Source organism: Asterias rubens, chromosome 4 (assembly GCF_902459465.1).
Source record: "Asterias rubens chromosome 4, eAstRub1.3, whole genome shotgun sequence".
Taxonomy (NCBI): domain Eukaryota; kingdom Metazoa; phylum Echinodermata; class Asteroidea; order Forcipulatida; family Asteriidae; genus Asterias; species Asterias rubens.
Window position 1 is genome coordinate 21,056,743 of NC_047065.1, and position 19,762 is coordinate 21,076,504.

At 39.3% G+C, this 19,762-nt stretch overlaps 1 protein-coding gene across 1 annotated transcript; it reads right to left on the reverse strand.

Moving 5' to 3' along the window:
• Positions 1-1,583: 1,583 nt before the first annotated feature.
• On the reverse strand, positions 1,584-17,704 carry LOC117289176. Its single transcript, XM_033770174.1, has 19 exons — positions 17,662-17,704; positions 17,153-17,238; positions 15,915-15,992; positions 15,219-15,369; positions 14,349-14,615; positions 13,213-13,950; positions 11,081-12,873; positions 10,631-10,907; positions 9,800-9,898; positions 9,075-9,276; positions 8,101-8,297; positions 7,375-7,492; positions 6,867-6,969; positions 5,906-6,026; positions 4,791-4,893; positions 4,373-4,511; positions 3,260-3,384; positions 2,511-2,662; positions 1,584-1,879 (listed from the first exon to the last, which is right to left on the reverse strand). Exons 1-19 carry the CDS (start codon positions 17,702-17,704, stop codon positions 1,584-1,586), a joined length of 5,088 nt encoding a protein of 1,695 aa, XP_033626065.1.
• Positions 17,705-19,762: the final 2,058 nt, after the last annotated feature.

The following is a 19,762-nucleotide window of genomic DNA, read 5'->3' on the forward strand; positions in this document are numbered from 1 at the left end:
ATTCTGACGATGTGGAGTCGATATGTAGGACAATATCTTGAGGACATCTAATGGTAAGCGAAGACCTACACCTACTCCTAGAACTATGAGGTTCGCTTGGGAGACGAAAGCCGAACGAATCTCGTAGAGAAACCTATAACTAGCCCTAATCACGGACTCCTTTCATGTGTTCACTACAACAAAGGAGTCCGTGGTACCGCGGTCGTTTAACGACACCTCGTATTCACCCACGTACCATATACCATGGAGGAAGAAAATACAATGGGCGACCTGCTGTATGATTTTCTAAGTTCCTTTGCAGGTTTTTCTCCCCTTTATGCAACCTTCCCACCCCCTCCATTCCAACAATCTCTTCTTTTGTGTTGTCTACTTGTGTTTCATTTTGACGGATGCTGACGGTTTCTGGGGCTTTTGGAGCATTTTATTTGGTCGAAGCTAATGATGTTGTGTAATGTAGTCGACTAGTTTATATCGTGGACTTTTATTCCATGGCAGTTGAAGACAAATCAATGACTTGTTTTATGGTTAATCCACAGAAAAGGGTCGCATTGCGTAGATGCATGCTGTTTTTCAGACCACATGGGAAAATCATTAGTACAGCACAAAATGAACTGTTTTCTTCTTATTTGTTTATTTTTTATTCTTCCACCTCGAGCTTTTACAACTTAAAAGTCAAGTTGCAATACATGTTTTTAAAAATTCTTACAAACCATGTTAACGTCATGCTACTACTCAAACAAAACGCTGGCAGGTCATTTCTTATTTATAGTTTTTTTTAATGTAGTTTACTTAATCGTAAAGTGTCTTTTTGTCAGTGAATTATTTCTTTTGAAATTTTATCAAGTGGCCTATCTATCCATTGTTAATCCACAAATCCTCCAAGTGTCAGCATTATTATTGAATATTTTTTGTTATACGCAATTTCTAAAAACTTTCATAATTAGGTCTACTCAAATCTTTTATTTTAACAAAATCTGTACATAGTGCACACGTGTTTTAATAATTGGAAAGGGGAAAATACTTGACAGTTTTCGTTCCGATTTTTCATCCATTTAAATAATTTGTGCAAAGTCAAAAGAGGTCAATAACTTTACATTACGTACATACAAAAATCATGTGACATAAATACTATATCATCTCATTTTACAAAAGAGCCACACAGAGTCTTGTCCTTTAGCAATCTGTTCACATCTCTTTGAACTATTACACAAACAGTTATTATGGAAATTTGAATTTCCGCCCTACCAACTTTTGACAATAAAAATAATAATCGTAATTTTGATGAGATTCGGTGCACTCATTTTTGCGCGCGACTGTTAACTTTATAGACCTTATGCACATGACGTCATTTCATTAGGGCGCCCTCACCTAGAGGTCAAAAGGAGGTTGTTCATTGGCCAATCATGTGCACCGCGCGTACAAATCTGTGCGTTTCGACTGTTTCGTCACCGTTTTTCCACTAAGATGGCCGCTGGATGACGTCAATGCATAAGGTTCATTGTGATCATATGAAAACAATCTGTCACTATAAACCCAACCCTTAAATGCTAAATATGACTTTAGTATTTGAACTTAGTGAGTACTCAGAGAGCAGTTGCTCCACCGGGCAGCAAGCTGGCCAGTTGCCCTGATTCCATTTGCAGATTCTGCCCGACGGATCGGCTCATCCGTCGCTGTGCGAAACTACCCTGCGCATGGAGCTGTTGAGCTGCCTGGTAGAGTTGTAGCAGTTTCTCGTCCCCGTGTTTATCGAGGCTGCCAGCGTCGGGATACAGCTGCCGTATGGCTGCACGGACGCGTTCCCTGACGTGGGGTTTGGGTGGTAGAATTAGCTGGACGCCGCTCTGCAGACTAAATTGCAACTTAGGGGGGTCGTCAACTAGTTAAACAGAGGGAAATGGAAAATAGAAATGAGTTACGTTGAATTCGATTTTAAATTCTTTAAAAATTCTGGCTGTTTAAAGCATTAGCACAACATCGATAAACATGGTTGTCCAAAGGCCCATACTTCGTGTATCACAACTTATATATAAAATAACAAACCTGTGAAAATTTAGGCTCAATCGGTTATCGGAGTCTGGAGGAAATAACGGGGAAACCCACCCTTGTTTCCGCAGTGTCATGACATGTCTTTAAAATAAATCAGTTATTCTCGATATCGAGAATTTATAATTGTTTTAATATTTCTCAAAAAGTAAACCATTTCATTGAATAATATTTCAATGGGAAGTCTTTCACCATTACCTTCTGTAAACCCTGTAAGTTATTTGTAAAGCTGTGAACTTTAAATTTTTGTTCTGTTCAGAAAGTGTAAACCAATAATTTTCAAACAATAGGGCCTATGGCGTGTCGTTGCCGAAACCCTAATATTTGTTTCAGATCAGCAAACTAATGGATATGTTTGTACGTATGCCTCTGAAGAAGGTCCCGATTTGATCGAAAGCTACAGCCATATCTAGCATCTCATTGTATAATATATAACAATGATAATTTGTAGTGTAATCACCAACCTGAAGCCCCAGTGACCGTCTTAATCTTGACACCAGCTACACGTGGGGTTGATGGATGACGTTTCCTCTTTCGTTTCTTCTTCTTCGTTGGTTCAGTGGGTACCTCAGATCTACTGGGTTTCTTACTTGGAGCAAACCTCTCCTTACAAAACCTTGATTAATTAATACAAACCAAAATGAACTAACATCTCATAAATGATCACTTCAAAAAAGGTCACATAAATGTCTTCAGGACATCACATCTTGAAAGTTAGATGAGCTCGACTGAATAAACGCCACTTTTGAAAGTTGACAATAAAGTTGCGACTTGCAGTAGTTGCAGATTAATTATCTTTCTGAAAGTCGGCAATTAAGTTGCAGTAATTCTAGATTCATTTTCTTTCTAATCGCATTGGCATGACGTATTCAGAGGATCCGACTTGTGTATGTCTAAAATCAGACAGATTTTGCTCAGCAGAAATGTATATCGGTAGGTGTGATGGGACGACCCGTCAAAATGTAACATTTCTTTTCGAGATGTTTATACACAGTGGGATATTACATGTAGTATAGATAAACATAAGACTGTCAGACTTGCCCGGTCAAAAGTTGACTGGCCTTAAAACAAAACTACTGGCCTCCGGCTTGTGGTCTATAGTGTAAAATCTCTGACCCTTTGATGATACCCACAAGTGTGCTTGATCCCATAAAGAAGGATTAGCTAATTTTATGCCTTTCAATAATTATAAACTGATAAGAGACTAGCTTACTTCTTCCAGCAGTAGAGTAGAACGGCGAAGATTGAAACAGCAGCATCATGGAAGATGCCTCTCTCTATCAAACCATTCGCAGCTATGTCTAAGATCTCATCCGCTACTTCTTGAGTTATATTGATCTGATCATTGAGGAAAACGGACATTGAAGAGGAAATAAGTAGTTTGTAGGACAGACACAAAGACAGTGTCGGTCACGTATCTAATTATGATAAGAGGCTTAGTTATATCAATTTAAAGACAGTGGACACTATTGGTAATTGTCAAAGATTAGTCTTCACAGTTGGTGTATCTCAACATATGCATAAAATAACAAACCTGTGAAAATTTGAGCTCAATTGGTCGTCGAAGTTGCGAGATAATAATGAAAGAAAAATACCCTTGTCACACGAAGTTGTGTGCTTTCTGATGCTTGATTTCGAGACCTCAAATTCTAAACTTGAGGTCTCGAAATCAAATTTATGGAAAATTATTTCTTTCTTGAAAACTAAGTCACTTCAGAGGGAGCTGTTTCTCACAATGTTTTATACTATCAACCTCTCCCCATTACTTGTAATCAAGAACGGTTTTATGATGATAATTTTTTTGAGTAATTACCAATAGTGTCCACTGCCTTTAAAAGCAAATCACAAGCTTGCAATGTACTTTTATAACACATTTATTCTCCCAAAAGCATTTCTGACAGCGCCAATACTATAATAGGGTTTCACATGTATACACGGGTCCCCCATTTGGTATCCATGCCACATCCAATCTCCACTCCCCCCCCCCACCATTTTAGAACGACTATTATTATACTAATTTATAAGCTAACCATTTTATGAGCTTTAATGTGATAGCTCATTGTTTAACTGCTTCTCCATTTACACGCAAAGAATTGGTTGTTGTTGTTTTTTGCATCAAATTGTCTTACAGCACTAGGCCAATGGCTTTTTTTTTAACAGTGCCGAAAATGGGCTTGTTTAAGAAAAAGATCAACCGAAACTTGGCCAGATTGCTCTTAGCTTGTAGAAGAGTGGATGCATCACCTGTACCCCCCTAAAATGTCACCCTTCAGTCTTGCTGGTATCTTATGGAAATGTTTTAGTTTTCAAATTGCATTTGTTGTACCTGAACTTTTGGCGGGACCTGTGAGTCTATGTAGCAATCAATGAGTGCCTTGGCTTTACGTTGGACCATTTCCTCGTCATCTATTGTGTATGTACCACTGGCTGCTGCTCGCGCGGCTGAATCTGCTAGCTCTTTAAATCTGTAAAGTGAACCAAAATAATTCTCTTAATTGCTAGATTGAAAAGGTAAGGTGAAATCAAGGATAAATTCATTGGTTTTGGGCCTTTCTTGTAATGGAAGTAATGGGTCCTCAAAAACGACTGTAACCGGGTCAAACTGCATGCTTACAAAAGAAATTATTTTACTCCAATTTTAACAAAAACAAGTTATTTTCTCAACTTGAATGTGGTCTACATTATGAGTCATGATGTACTGGATAACTTCTAAACAAATTAAGTTCCAAATGTTTGAGTCTGACCTTTCAACCTCCGCCCAGAAGCTGAGATCATTCTGTAGCTTTTCCACAATGATGACTTTGTTACTGATCATTCTCCTGCTCTGTACACCGGTCTGTTTCTGTTCTATATATATAAAAACAATTATAATAATATAATGAGTAGGGTAGATAGCGTTAGCTTTCGATCGAAACCGGACCTTCTTCAGATGCATAAGACAATTACAAACAAATACATCCATTTATAGAAAAAGAGAGGAGAAGGGGATTAAGGGAAGGATCCTGAAAGAAGCGGGAAAATTAAATCCAATCAAAGTTTCTATTTCAGAAACGATTGGTGGCTATGAACCAATAGGAGTAAAGTGGTGAGGACAAAGGATGTTTGGTAGGAAAGGATCGATTACTGGACCATTGTTCGATGCAGGGAAACATGACAGGGTAGGATTAAAGAGCAAGCTGCATCATGTTTTCGTTATAAAAAAGTTCTAATAATATATCAAATTTACAACTATTGCGGTGGTTTTTTTTTCTCCTCCGACCTTTTTTTAAAAAGATTAAATACCGAACTATTTTTCTATTTAGGTAAATTCTTCTCGCCATTTTGGGAATCAATGTCCCAGAGTATTAGCATTTACATGCATTATCACATACATAATCATCATTTTAAGGGAGTTTTGCAGACATTATACACAAGGTAACGAAAGGGCCTTGTCGCACGAGACAACTTTTACAGGCAACTTTGGAGGCAACCAACTGCAGTGCATGCTATAAGGACCACTTTGGTAGCACTTGAGTAAACCTTTTAAACTGTGTTGTACGATCTCCAAGAATAATGTGTGAACATTCAAATGTGAATATCTTCTCTTTTTGGAGATTGCCTTAAACTGAATGGCTGCCTGTAAATTGCATTGTGTGATAATATGACCATTGGGGCATTCTCATATCAACAATATCTACGGGCCAACCAGCTGCATGTACATGCTACAACGGACCACTTTGGTCAGTTTTGAAACGATGTCTTAATCGGCCCTTAAGAATAATAGCGTGAACTTTCAAATGTGAATGGATTCTCTTCTTGGAGATTGTTGCCTATAAATTGCCCTGTGTATCATGACCCTTGAGTCTTAAAGAGCTCTTACTCTCGAGTTCTCGTTGAACCTCTTTAGAGAAGAATGTCTTGAAGGCGTTCAGAGTGGCTGTGCTCATCAGACCTCTGCGGAATGACGTCACATTGTTGATAAACATTGCCCACAGAGCTTTCTGTACACAGAGCATAAATAACAACAAATTATTCAATTGTAGAATCTGCGTCAAGAATATAACTTTGACAGGGTTAGGTGTTTTTGGTAACTTTCTGTTCATTTTTGTCGAGGTTTGAGAGATGAAATTTACTGTTGTAGTATGCATTTTTTAAATACCTTAACTGCTTCTATTACGGGGCTGGCAAATCTTTTGCAGTTGCATATAAATAATAATAACATCGAAGTCTTATATAGCGCACGTATCTACCAAACAAGGTACTCAAGGCGCTGAGTATATACAAACTTTCAGAAAGATAGGTTATTGAAGTGATGAGTTCTGAGACCCAATTATTTAGCACCTTATAAGGGTTTATCAGGGGCTACGGCGCATACAACAGCCACAGCCAGGAAGACCGGGGCTAACCCCTTCTCTTTTCGATAAGTACTGGGTTCTTTTACATGCATTACATAACACATTGGACCAACGGCGTTACGTCCCATCCGAAGAACGAAGCAATGGTCATGTGTCTTGGATGATAAAAGTTTTAGGATTATTACAGTTTTTTCAGTTGAATACTTCCACTCTCAGTTTCACAAAAATATTTGACTGACATTTATGGATAGAGCTTATTAAAGTAATATATTAACTTATCAAATCCGCATCATAAATATTGTTATTTTCAGTTTCACTGGAAACAAATATTTGATAGTAAACCTTAATGGAAACTGACTGGGTAAATTTAAAATAAATTGGCGTTGAACAGAGACAAATTTACTAGAGCAGAATTTGAACCAACGAACTCCGGATTAGTATGCCGGCGCTCTACCAACTGAGCTATCTGACAAATGTTTAACTAACATTCTTTTGTCTCGGAGGAAGTCTCTGTTCCTCATCGCCACTTCCGTCTTCATTCTCCTCATCGGACGCCTCCTCAGGGAATGTGTCTTGATATTGCTCAAACCTATACAAGATATAAAAGGTTACTTGGGTGGTAAGATGGAATCGGCGAAGTAAAAAAATATCACAAGGGAAAAGATCGATTCAACAAAAGTCAGTTCAAGTCAACATTTTCTGAAACTACACTCTTCTGAAACTTTTGTTTAGTGAGTGAGAAAATACGTCTTTCTCAAAAACTACGTTACTTCAGAGGGAGCTGTTTCTTACAATATTTTACACAGCTATCCGTTGCTCATTACCAAATAAGTATTTATGCTAACAATTATTTTGAGTAATTACCAATAGTGTTTCTTGTAATAGTATACAGCTCTCCGTTGTTCATTACCAAGTAAGTATTATGCTAACAATTATTTGAGTAATTACCAATAGTGTCCTAAGAAGCAAGATCCATACTTGATGGATGGCTTACCATTTCTCCTCAAGGCTTTTAGCCACACATGCCTGGGCAGACAACAACATCGGTGGAGTCACTTTCTCCAAGCTTGGAATGTCTTGAATGATCTCTGCGTCACACTGTAAGGCACCACCTAAAGCAGCAATAAGATGTGTTATAGTTTAGTTTAGCCCTTGCTCTATATGGTTTAACTCTGCCATCAGTTTTAATATCTGACAATATCGCAGGCGGCTCCAGAGATCGTAACAAACTAAATTAACCTAAAAAAGACACCAACTCTCTTAAAAATGCAATATGCTAATGATGATGTCAGATGATGGTTCAGTTTTGCGACACCCCCCCCCCACCACCACCAAAACAAACACCCACAAAAACCACCACCACCAACAACAACAACAGCAACAACACAAAAACAACAACAACAACAACAACAACAACAACAACAACAACAACAACAACAACAACAACAACAAAACAACAATAACAATAACAACAACAACAAAGAAGCAAAACAACATCAACAACAACAATACGTACCTCTAAAATATGTTCAACCTTTAATACTGCTGAAATCACCAAAGAATAATTCAATATATACCTTTATATTTGTTGTTTGGGTCTGGTTTTACATGTCTTCAGATGACTTTTTGTAAATGATGACTTTTGTATATTTCTTTCACAGTCACAAAGGTTTCAAACAGAGGCTGTTTTCGTATAAAATTGAGCTTTTTGATCAATTACCAAAGTCGGTTGCTTTGCAAAAGAATTTGCGGACAATCATGATGGTTCTTGACTGTCGACCCTTGGCATCCCTACTAGTTGACTTCATGTTGTCGACAGCCTGCCAGAACAGAAGCGGTAGGTCAGCCTTCTTCTGAACCAAGAACCGTTTCAGAAACTCCTGGTGGCTGGTGTCACGGAGAACATCCTGAAAGGTTCTATATCCAAGAAGAAAAATGTGAAAGAGAACGGTCTTTGTTTAAATGCATTGTTACGACCTGGTTCATATCTCTTTTGAGCTGTTTAATGGAGCAAACAAAATTGGCTAAGCATAAACAAATTTTGCTTACCAGAATAAGATTACCAGCTAAACTACCAGATGTCACATATGCATTATGTGGCTGGTATCCGGGCTAAGCACGCAATTGCTAAGCAATATGAATTTTGACACAGTTAACCATAGAGGAGCGATTTTCTGAGATGAACGAACAGTACAATTTATAGGTCGGCGTAAATTAGTTGTGTGTTTTTTTAAACATTGTTGGCAAGTACCGACTTGGTAATATCTAAATTTGGAAGATCCTCTATGTATACTGCACTAGTTAAATTTTTTAAACAATTTTGTTCTTTCTGTTAACATATTAATTGCAAAATGCTGCTTAGCAAAATAATACATTAGCGAAAAAATAGCATGGCACCAGTAAGAATGATGTGAATTATGGCTGCAAAATAGCAAGTGCATGCTAAACAAATTCCTCAAGATCAATAGACCCTTCCCATGAAATATGTAAATTGCACGTAGCGCGTGCGCACTAACGTTTTGGTTGGCAAAATGAGGGAATATCGCGCTGTTTTGTACACGGCTAATGGGTGCGTGACGCAGACGCGATTGCGCGTCTGCTTAGTGCACAACTCTATGGCGTTTGCCAACCAACATGGTCTGTACGCATGCGTGAATGTAATTAGCATATTTCATGGGAAGGGTCCATTCTTACTTGGGTCTCGGTGGTCTCTGAATAGTCCTCCCATCCTTCCTTATGACACGGCAGACTGCCTTCCCACCAGCTCCAGATGAATCTTCATCCGTCACGTGTTTACTCTCTCGTGATTGTAAGACTCGGTGTATCCCTACATCTCGCCGTCTTATCACGTCATAAGACTGCCTTGGTTTGACATCTTTAACCGGCTTCGGTTTGCCTTTTGTTTTAAGGAACATTACAGAAATGGGAAGAAGAAAAAAACTCGTCTATAAAGATTACAGATTTGCATAAAACTCACACGGTCTAATGATGATAACAGCGTTGAAATCAACCTTGAAATATTTGTGTCTAAAATGTCATGTTTGATGAGAAAAAATAGAACTACTTTCCTGTTTGGAGTTTATCGCTCAGTGAGCGTTTTATTCATTTTGGCAACAGGCAAAAAAATAAACGTGTAATCTTTTTTGCTTAATTTTTTTTTTATTCTTATGACCCAGATGGCCGATCGATTTCAAACTTACAGGTTTTTGTTATTATGTGTATGGTGGATTAGATAAAGTGCTTCCACTGCAGCAACTGTTTTGTTACCCAACAAATATTTTGTGAACAAATTTGAAAATTCTGTAAATTTTGTACAGAATATGTTGGCTTTTAAAGGGGTTTACTTTTTGAAGAGACTATTTTTTTACCCTCTCTAATCAATGTTATTTAAATAGAAACAAAATTGTGAATAAACTGACGTTTTCTGTACACAGTTGTAAGTTTTCGTCTGAGACTTCCTTCGTCTTCACTGTCGCTGTCAGGATCACTTGGGTCACTTGCTCCAGCTGAGTCAGCCACTAAATCAAAACACAGATTTTGATTCTTGGTATAATAATATGCAAATAGAAATCTGTGTTTCCGAGATCTTACATAATATTTCCATATACTTTAAATGAGCTGTTTGACAGCAAAGACTGGTAATTACAAAAAATAATATATAAATGTTATACTTATATTTCGAGGCCTATATTTATATTTTTATGCCTCTGAAGAAGGTCCGGCTTGGATCGAAAGCTAAGGCCATCTACCCTATTCATTATATATTTCGAGACCTTTTATAGTTCCAAATTTTAAATGAGCTGTTTAACAGCAAAGATTGGTGATTACAAAAATAAAACGAGCCTACATAGATAGATTGGTAACATTATTGTTTATTCACAAAGGTCATCACAGTATTACACACAAATTAATTGCAACTCTACTACACATCATACAAATCAAGATGATCAATGAACCCGTATACACACACAACTGGTAAAACAAAATCATGGGAGTGACACCACTAGCTATTTCGGTTGGTAAACTGCTGACGAAAAAAACAAATTGTGCGCTTAATTCTAATCTCAATTATAACATTTATGCAAATTTCTTTTTCATCGATACATCATTTGATGTTTTGATTTACTGAAACACACTACATTTATTTCCTACTATAAAATGATCAAAAACATGAAGATGTTAAAAAGTACTGGTTATATTATTCCAAACTTATGAGACTTTACCTGCCCTGGAGGCATATGAGACTATACCTGCCCTGGAGGCAGTTTCTGCCAGCTGAAGTGCCCTCCACATCCGATACGGGGCAACAGCATTGACAGTTCCCTCTTCCAGCTCCGTCTTGCCCATCCTTCCACCATCGGTGTTCTCCCGGGCATTATTTACAAGCTGGTTGATTAAGTGACTTGATGTCTCTATCTTATGCAGTGAGTCTGTACTGCCCTTTTGCGGGAGGTAGTCGGGGAGACCTGCGGTAGGCCGGGCCTTGGTTCGTGAGTAAGCGTCGAGTCGGTAGTTTTTACGGGAAGTCTACAAAATAAACATAAGTATGAACACAAATATATGTATATATTTTTTTTAAACCCCAAAGAATCAAATAATGTTTGATCTCTCTCATTGTTGTGAAGGGTTGACATCATTTTGAATTCAACCAGAACTTAATCTCATGAAATATTAGATGTTGTTGAAGACTTTATACATACCGTCTTTGAGAGAAATTCCTCTCGGTCACTCCTTTGGAAATCTTGGAAGCAGTCTTTCAGGGCTTCACAAGACAAGTTCTGAGCGTGAACCAAGAGCTCGTCGGCAATGTCTCGAGGGAGCTGCTCACATAGTTCCTTTGCCAATTGGTCTCCAAGAGAAATGTAACATTCTCCGGTCTGGGTGAGAAAAGAAGCTTTGATCTGCCTGGCGAGCTTATGCCTTGACAGGCATCCCTCGATGTCACTGATATATGTCCCGGTCATTAGGTACTCCTGTGAGGTGAGCCAGAATTTGAGGTAGCTGAGCTCAGTTTCAAACTCTCGTCTCTGGAGGAAACTGAAGAGCGGACCTCCAGCTAGTTTGTCAGCTGAGATTGCACCAATCAGTAATCGATGTTTCTCACGAAAGTTGGTCTCACCTAGACCATACCCTTTGTAGAAGGGCTTGGAGATGGACAATGCTTCCAGGTGCTTCAGATGCACTCCTGCTTTGATGTCAGGAAGCTTTGGCCCGATAGAGAATGTATTTTCTCTTAGACTTTCGATGGCGATTCTCGGTTCTAGCTGAGCTGGCGAGAGGATGGGTATCCTGGACAATTTCTTGGAATCATGTTTTAGCTTCTCCTGAAATGTCAAAGTGCTGTAGTCTTTAGTTGGCCCAGCGTCGACTTCATACTCATCACTCTTGATTCCATACTTCCCAAGATGGTGACCGAGACCTAGCTTTCCAGCGTCTTTTGGCCCTTTACTGCTACGATTTGCATAACTAGATTTATGCCACTTGCCTCTGTGAACAGCCTCCAACATGGCAAGATTGGCTCTGGTAAGTTGGGATACCTGACGTCCAGAGAGCTTTGAGACAGTTGAGCCCCTGCGGCCACGGTGATAACCTTTTGCAAGTGGATCTACACCTTTTCCATCCTTCTTCCCATGTTTCCCATCAGTGGCATCTGGATCTTCTGCAATGACAGACTTTCTTCGATGTCTCTTACTGGCCAATCTCTCAGCCTTCTTCCGCTCTTCCTGCTGTTTGTGAGTTTGTAGAGCCGCAATATCTGCCTCTAGCTGCGGCATTCCGAACGAGGCGATCTTATCAGCATCTACAGACCCTTCTGAAGCCACTGACCTAGTCCCACCACCAGCCGAGTCTAGTGATTTGACCATCATTGAGAAATCTGCAAGCCTGAATTCCTTTGACATAGCTCGTGCTCGACGTGGAGGTTTAATAACCTTCTTGGTTGTCGTTGTCGTAGTACCTCCACGCGAGCTACTGAGGCTACTGGAAGATGGAACTAACCCAGTACCTGATGGTAGAGACATCCTTCGCAGAGATGGTGTGTGTATTGAATCCCCAGACACTGAGCTTCGTCCAACAGATGAGCTCGAGTCGCAGCTGATCTGGTACGGCACAGCTACGCTGCTGCGACGCTTTCGCCCACCCTGCGGGAATCTTGGAGTCTTATCCTCATCGATTGAGGAAAGGCCTGGTACTGGTAGATCCATAGACATTCTCACCGGGGATGAAGGAGATGTTCTGCCTTCGGTGGTAGTTGTGTCTTTTTTGTCCAGATCAAGGTCAGTAAGAGATTTATTTGGACTCTTTTGACTTTGATCTTCTGTTTTATCCGGAGACTTGGTTCTTGGTTCTTCTTTTTCATCAAGAGATTTACTTTTTGGTTCTTCTTTTTCATCAAGAGATTTACTTGTTGGTTCTTCTTTTAGTTTGACATCCAATGATTTACTTCTTGGTTCTTGTTTTACGTCAAGATACTTACTTCTTGGTTCGGGCGCTCCTTCAAACAAACAAAAACATTAAAAAAAATTGACGTCAAACGGTTTGTTGTCATTAATGATGATACAATTCCATTTCAAATTCCAATCGTGGAAGATTATAAAGCTATGAAAACAAGATTAATAAATATATCACAAGACTCTTAACGTACAAACAAGTTCTAATCTGACTCCTTTCTTTGCTTATTCTACTGACTTGAACTACTCTGTCACTATTGCAGTACATGTATATTATTGCATCACTTTGTTCATGACAGTATGGAAAAAGGTGTTGATTGATTGAAGAAAATATAAGTATATAAAAAAAACATTTGGTAAAAAGAACACATAGTAGTTCTTACCAGGGACAGAATCTTCCCCTTGGGTAGATTTCACTGGACTGACGGAGACAGATCTAAGTTGTTCTGGTGAAGGAGTAGGGGAGACGATCAACCCTCTACTCTCTACGCTAGCAATGCTGTCCTCCTTCTCCTCCTCCTCTGAGATTGTAGGCAGCGGGAAATCCTCCGTCTTCCACCCTTCCCCTCCACTGACACCAACAAGGTCAGTCTCATCTCGAGGTTTGCCTCCAATAGTCTCGCCAGAGTCTTCAAGTTTCAGGATAGCTGCCATCTCAGATCGTCGCATACCAGGAGAGCTGAACATCGACAACAAATTGAGCGCACTCTGTTTCTTCAACCTGCTCCCAGCACGTACCACCTGTTTGGCTTTCGTGGAGAAGTCGACTGCGTTCTCATCTTCACCATCTCCAACGAGGTCTGATAAACTACGAACACGGACTGCAAAGCTGTCGGGTCTGTAGACCAGCACCTCTCCTCGGGCACGGGGTTGATGTCGAAGCCATTTGGCCTTGGCGTGGAGGAGGTATCTAGGCACCCAGTAGTTCTGAAGTGTCTTGAGGAAGAAACCTTGGATGACCACGAAGGCATCTGGAGCTATGAGCCATTCATGGCTTACACCGTAGAGGGAGCCCCCTGGGAGGTGAGATTCTACCTCCACACCGCTGACGATAAAATGGCTCTGTCGACGCTCTCGTTGATGGGGTCTGGGAGCAACTGATGCAGGCTCGTTCTGGTCTTCTGTCGTGCAAAGAATGCAAGGTTTTGTTAGATTGTGACATATATGTGTACAATTTATAGAACCATAAAGGAATTAGTGGAACACGGTTGGGTGCAAGGGGACGAACAACACTTAGTAACTTTGTATACATTGGTAACACACAGCGGTGTATGGGTAAAAACCAAAATTAATATTTTCTATCCCCGACGCAAATGTCCATATAGGCCTACTTTGTAACTTGGTGATGTGAACCTCCAGGAAATATTTTTTTACTTGGGTTTAAAACACAAAATCTAAAGGTTTTTGTTTGAGGGTTTGATCACCATAAAGTACTTAAATTAATAGCAAAACGTCTGAAGGCACTCAAACAATTCATAGTTTTAGTGAAATTAAAAAAAATCTGCAAGGTGAAAGTAACCTGGTTTGATTGAAGCGAGCCACTTAGCGTGTTCGGGCAACTCAAACATCCCACCATGTTTGAAATATTTTGCCTCCATCTGCCGAAACAGTTCGCGATGCTCATCATGGCAGTTGGTAGTCTTCCTGAATCTCTCAGCATCCAACCAGAAATGAAGAGCCTTCTCTCCCGCTGTCTGCTCCAAGAAAAGACGGAACTTTCGCATCCCTGAGACTCTACTCAGCCAACGGTACATCAATCGCCTGTCAAGCATTCTATCTTTGGCCCCTTTAAGAATATTTTTCAGGTAAGATGTTTAAACTTGGCATAGTGGGAAAACAATTTTATGTAAAGACTAAGGGGCTTTGTCAAACGAGGCAACTTTTACAGGCAACTTGGAGGCAACCAACAGTGCATGCTTTTCACAGGACTCGTTACTTTACGACAGGTAGACTTTTGATGTGTTACGGGTACACTTTTATGAAGAAACCCAAATTTATTTCACATTTTGAGTTCAGGACCCAATTTCATAGAGCGCATGCTAAACGGCTGATTTCGTGCTTACTGTGCGATTTTCAGTTCATATATATCTCCTAACCCTAAAGCACACGAAAAGGCATGCTAACCTTCCTGAGTGTGCTTATTGCAGGAAAATGAATGACGTCACAATGCAAATCCATGGTGAACGTGCAAGCTGCCCAAGTTTCTTGCTAACCTGTTAAATACGCTTAGCACAATTACTTGTATGCTACATACAGTAAGCACGAACATTTGCTCACCGTATAAGCAGCGCTAAGAAATTGGGCGCAGTGAGCCGGTGCACTATCAAACCGCTCGGCCAAGACACCTTGAAGATTTCAAAAAATTGTTTGTCTTATTTCAAATACCTACCAGTTTGATCTAAACCATAGGGACAGGATAGATGCAACTGCGTCTTCTGAAGTTGCTTACAAAGAAGATATTCCAAATATAAATCTGTCTTGAAGAAGAGGGGCGCTCTTTGGGTACGCAGCCATCTCATGAGCTTCAAACGATCCAGACGCTGTGTCAGATTATTTAGAGTAGTTATATTTTCTGTGGGTTATTCACTTTTGACAAAATCCATTGGCATATTTTGATTTATATTCTTTGTTACTTTACAAAATACGTTATAAACCACACCATAATAAAGAAAGACTGCCAATATAGGGCTCGATAGCTCAGTTGGTAAAGAGCGTCGGTGTGGCAGTAGATTTACGCGAACTGTGTACATGTACAAACTTCATCTGATAGCACCCTCTTTCGAAACATCCTTCTTCAAAAATCTTCGGTTGACAGATTTCCCTTGGACACCGACACTTTTTAAGCCGGTGGTTGGTTTAAATACCGCTCTAGTAATTATTTTCTTTGTTCAACCCCAAATCATAGATTTAAAAATAACACAATAAGTTAAAACAGATCATTCATTGCCAAGTGCCGAGCACAAAGCAACAACGAGCCAATTTCTCGCATTTTTCGAAACTGCGACTTCGGCCATTTATAGCTCCGGCTTGTGACCCGTCAGTATTTTATAAACCTCACTTTTCGAAAATGACTTTCGAAACTTACATACTGAGTCCGCTTGATTGGTGGATCCAACTCGAAGGTCTGCTCAGAAAAACGGTACACTAAACGTTGGGAGAATACCTATATACGACACAAGAATATATAATTGTTTTATTAAATATTTTTAATGTCCAAAATAAAATTAATTGTTTTTGTTCAGTATTGGTTTATTCGCAAGTCCAATCGGCACTGAAATACTTCTGGCATGGTTGCATTTTAAAAATTGTATTTTAACCGATGGAGTGGGTCTACAAGTTGGTTTGATATGATTTTAGGCATTGCATGGTGAGGTTTAAATATTTGGTTTGCAGTAACACCATGTGCAGTGTATCTACCTGCCAGGTAGAGTTTGTTCTACTACTTAACCATTTAGCCACTGGACCGCCCAGCCACCTAAAGCGATACACTGTATTATGCGGTATGAGGAAACCTCGCTATAGCTTTTGTTTGTAGAAAATAAGAAACATCAAAATAAAACCAGGGAGTTAATAGTATGCCTACGCATTGGTGAATCCATCTAGTTATTTATAGATCATTATTAATTTGTCTCTTCACAGTTGACTTGACGAAGCTAATGATGATGAAATAATTTAGCACTTACCCAACAAAACGCTTATTTAGTAAACACAAAGGAAACTGTATTTATCATTCATGGTGATATTGTCGAAAAATTATGCCTTCGCAAACAATCAGCATTGAGCCAGATAAAAGCCTAGAAAAGCTATTGTATCCATGTTATCATTGTACAAAAATAATCGCCATAAATATTACCGTAGGGTTTTTTATTGTTCCCCAATGAGGACTTGTACAAATATTACCGAAAGGGTCAAAAATTGTGCGTTTAATTATAAATAATAAGCCTTGGCTATCTTTAAAAAATTTGAACTACGATTTCAGTAAAGTTACTGCAAGAGTCTTGAAAAGAAAAACAAAATTATTTCGGCAAACTCGGGCGGTGCGGGGACTAGAGGGTTAAGCTTCTTTTTTTTTATAGGATCGACTAGTTTCATCCGACCGAAGAACTGACATGCACTGATTTAATTTGTTAGTCTGCTTTCATTTGGCAGCTTTCGCCGTTTAGGATTTTAAACCAATCCTACAAACCAGTTATTGCCCCTCTTCTTGATGAACTATTAAATTAAATTTGTCAACAATTAAACAAGTTCTCATAAAATTGTTGTCAGAGTAGTTCTTTAACATAATATTCCTTCTTTCGTCACATGAATTGTTTTTGTACTCACCGGTAACGACAGGAATGTATTAAAATAATCGACAAAAGTTTTGTCACACAAGAACCGCGCAAACTCTGCTTCCGTCGGGACTTCCCCTGAGATGAAAAACAAAAAAATTAGTTGACAATTGCATAATTAGTTGATAATTGCATTGACTGACAATTAAAAATTACAATTAAAAAAATTGTCACTGCATTCGTATTTACTGCGTCGTCTTCTTTTTGAGAGCTATTTGTATGTCTGAAAGAATCACGTGGTTTAATTTAAATGAAAAGACAATAACATTTTGTCAATATTCCATTACATCTCTGTCTGGATTGTTAGGTCTCCCGTCTTAAAAAAGATTATTAGCTCACAGAAGTTAAGTTCTTATCGGACACTTTCTTTCATTATTGTTTAACCACACATGGAGGGAATCAATCCCAACGCGTATGGAGCCTTTCGTTTAGTTTTAAAGTTCGTGTTATCAAGGTTTTTTTAAAATTAACTTCAACATTCCTTATACAGATGAAGCTTACCTTTTGGAAGAGTTTCTGTCGTTCTGTGTTCGTTGTCCATCATTTTGTTTTTCTGTTATTTGATGTTTTCCATTTGGCAAATGTTTTAATTCAGTCTCTTTTAAGTTTTAGTGAGCACTTGAGATTTTTCCGTGGAGCTGGTGTGCCTCGGATGTTGGCTTGCAAAATGACGGACACACATAATGAAAACGAAACATCCGTTGAGCACGTGTCGTTGCCCACAACAATTTTCCGCGCAAATACACAAAAAGTTGAAAGCCTCTGTGACGTCAACATTTGTAATTATCTTTTTTTTTTAGTGCGCGCGCACGCGCCAGCCTTTTTGAGACTGGAACGTTGACGTCATAAGTTGCATAGCTCTATGGTTGCATCGCATCTTCTGATCCATAACGCAAACTCTGCAGAGGGACGAGCGCTGAGGTACGTACGCTCACGTTTTTACGCATCATAAGGAACAGTGCCTCCTTGAAGACTTCCTTGCACTCTTTCAATCTTTGACATGCTCTCTACTAAACGTAAAAGAGTGAAAAGGCATTCTTTGAAGCGCCATATAAGGGAACTCTGTTTCGCGTGGTACTCTTTTAGATTGAAGTTTGCATCTTTTTAAAAGTTATTTTTCCACTCTGTTCTTGAGTGAGACCCCTCTAAGAGAGTGAACCACCACTCTTTTAACAGAGTCATATGAGGGACAACTCGAAATGTAGAATATAGGTTGAGTTGTCGGAACATAGGGATGTCGGAACATAGAGATGTCGGATTATAGAGCAGTCACCATATATTATGATAGTATAACTTGCCAAGCAGATAACTTCCACAAATTAAAAAGGCGACTTACCCAAATCAAATTGCTAAGACAACTTCCTAGAACTAATAAGAAGTCGACTTATTCTGATAATGTTTGTTGCCAACACGAGACTAAGCTTCCGTAGAGAAGTCATCTTCGAGAGGTAAATTATCACGATAAGTCGTCTTCTTAGTTTTAGGAAATAACGACTGTTGTACACATTTTGCAGGCAGCCTACTCTGCACATGTTCTCAAAAATTTAGCATTTTTAATGAAAATGAACAACCGATGTCTTGTTTTTATTGTGCAAAAAGATAAGTCGCACAGAGGGAAACAAATGATGCTATAAAAATTAAACTATTAAACGCCCGTTTAAAACCGGCAGGGTCGTGGCCGTGCGATCGAAGCCCGAGCAAAATTTCAGCTAAAATGAGCGATAGGGGGTGGGGGGGGCAATCTCCCGTGGCGTACAGAATCCACTCGGAGATTCTGTCACCGGACCGTTGTGCGGGGGGGGGGGGGGGACACGACAGAATTCCCTGTGACACGGGCATTCAATTTCACGCATTTCCCCTTGTCCACTCAAACTAGGGTTTCTCTAGTTGTTTGTGCATTTACTTTTTTTCGTCATCATTCAGAATCATTGGTCATTATTTCTACATTTAATGGGCATTCCAGAGACTACCGCCATTTATTATGTTACACCAACGATGTCGAAATTTGTACAAGACCAGCTTTGTAGAAAATCCGGAGTCGCGCCCTTACACCCCACCCCCATCGGTTGACGGTCGGCCCCTGCCAACAAATCCACAATCCAGCATCGGGAGATTTGTGTGATTAAAACTTTCTTTGAGTCTGAGAAGTTTATGTATAACAGCAGTTGATAGAAAATCTATTTCTCTTAAAGACAGTGGACACTATTGGTAATTGTCAAAGACTAGCCTTCACAGTTGGTGTGAACAACATATTTATGCATAAAATAACAAACCTGGGAAAATTTGAGCTCAATCGGTCATCGAACTTGCGAGATAATAAAGAAAGAAAAATAACCCTTGTCACACGAAGTTGTGTGCGTTTAGATGGTTGATTTCGAGACCTCAAGTTCTAAATCTGAGGTATCGAAATCAAATTCGTGGAAAATTACTTCTTTCTCGAAAACTATGGCACTTCAGAGGGAGCCGTTTCTCACAATGTTTTATACTATCAACCTCTCCCCATTACTCGTCACCAAGAAAGGTTTTATGCAGCAGTGGACACTATTGGTAATTACTCAAAATAATTATTAGCTTGTGGTAGACAAAATTATTTACTCATTAA

What these genes read in the sequence shown, in the direction of transcription:
- LOC117289176 (XM_033770174.1), bottom strand. Translation starts at nt 17,704, where the DNA reads ATGATGGACAACGAACACAGAACGACAGAAACTCTTCCAAAAG. An exon ending in AGGGGAAGATTCTGTCCCTG is followed by an intron (nt 12,874 to 13,212) that starts GTAAGAACTACT and finishes GTTTGTTTGAAG; the next exon opens with GAGCGCCCGAACCAAGAAGT. An exon ending in AGGTCCCGCCAAAAGTTCAG is followed by an intron (nt 3,385 to 4,372) that starts GTACAACAAATG and finishes CTCAATGATCAG; the next exon opens with ATCAATATAACTCAAGAAGT.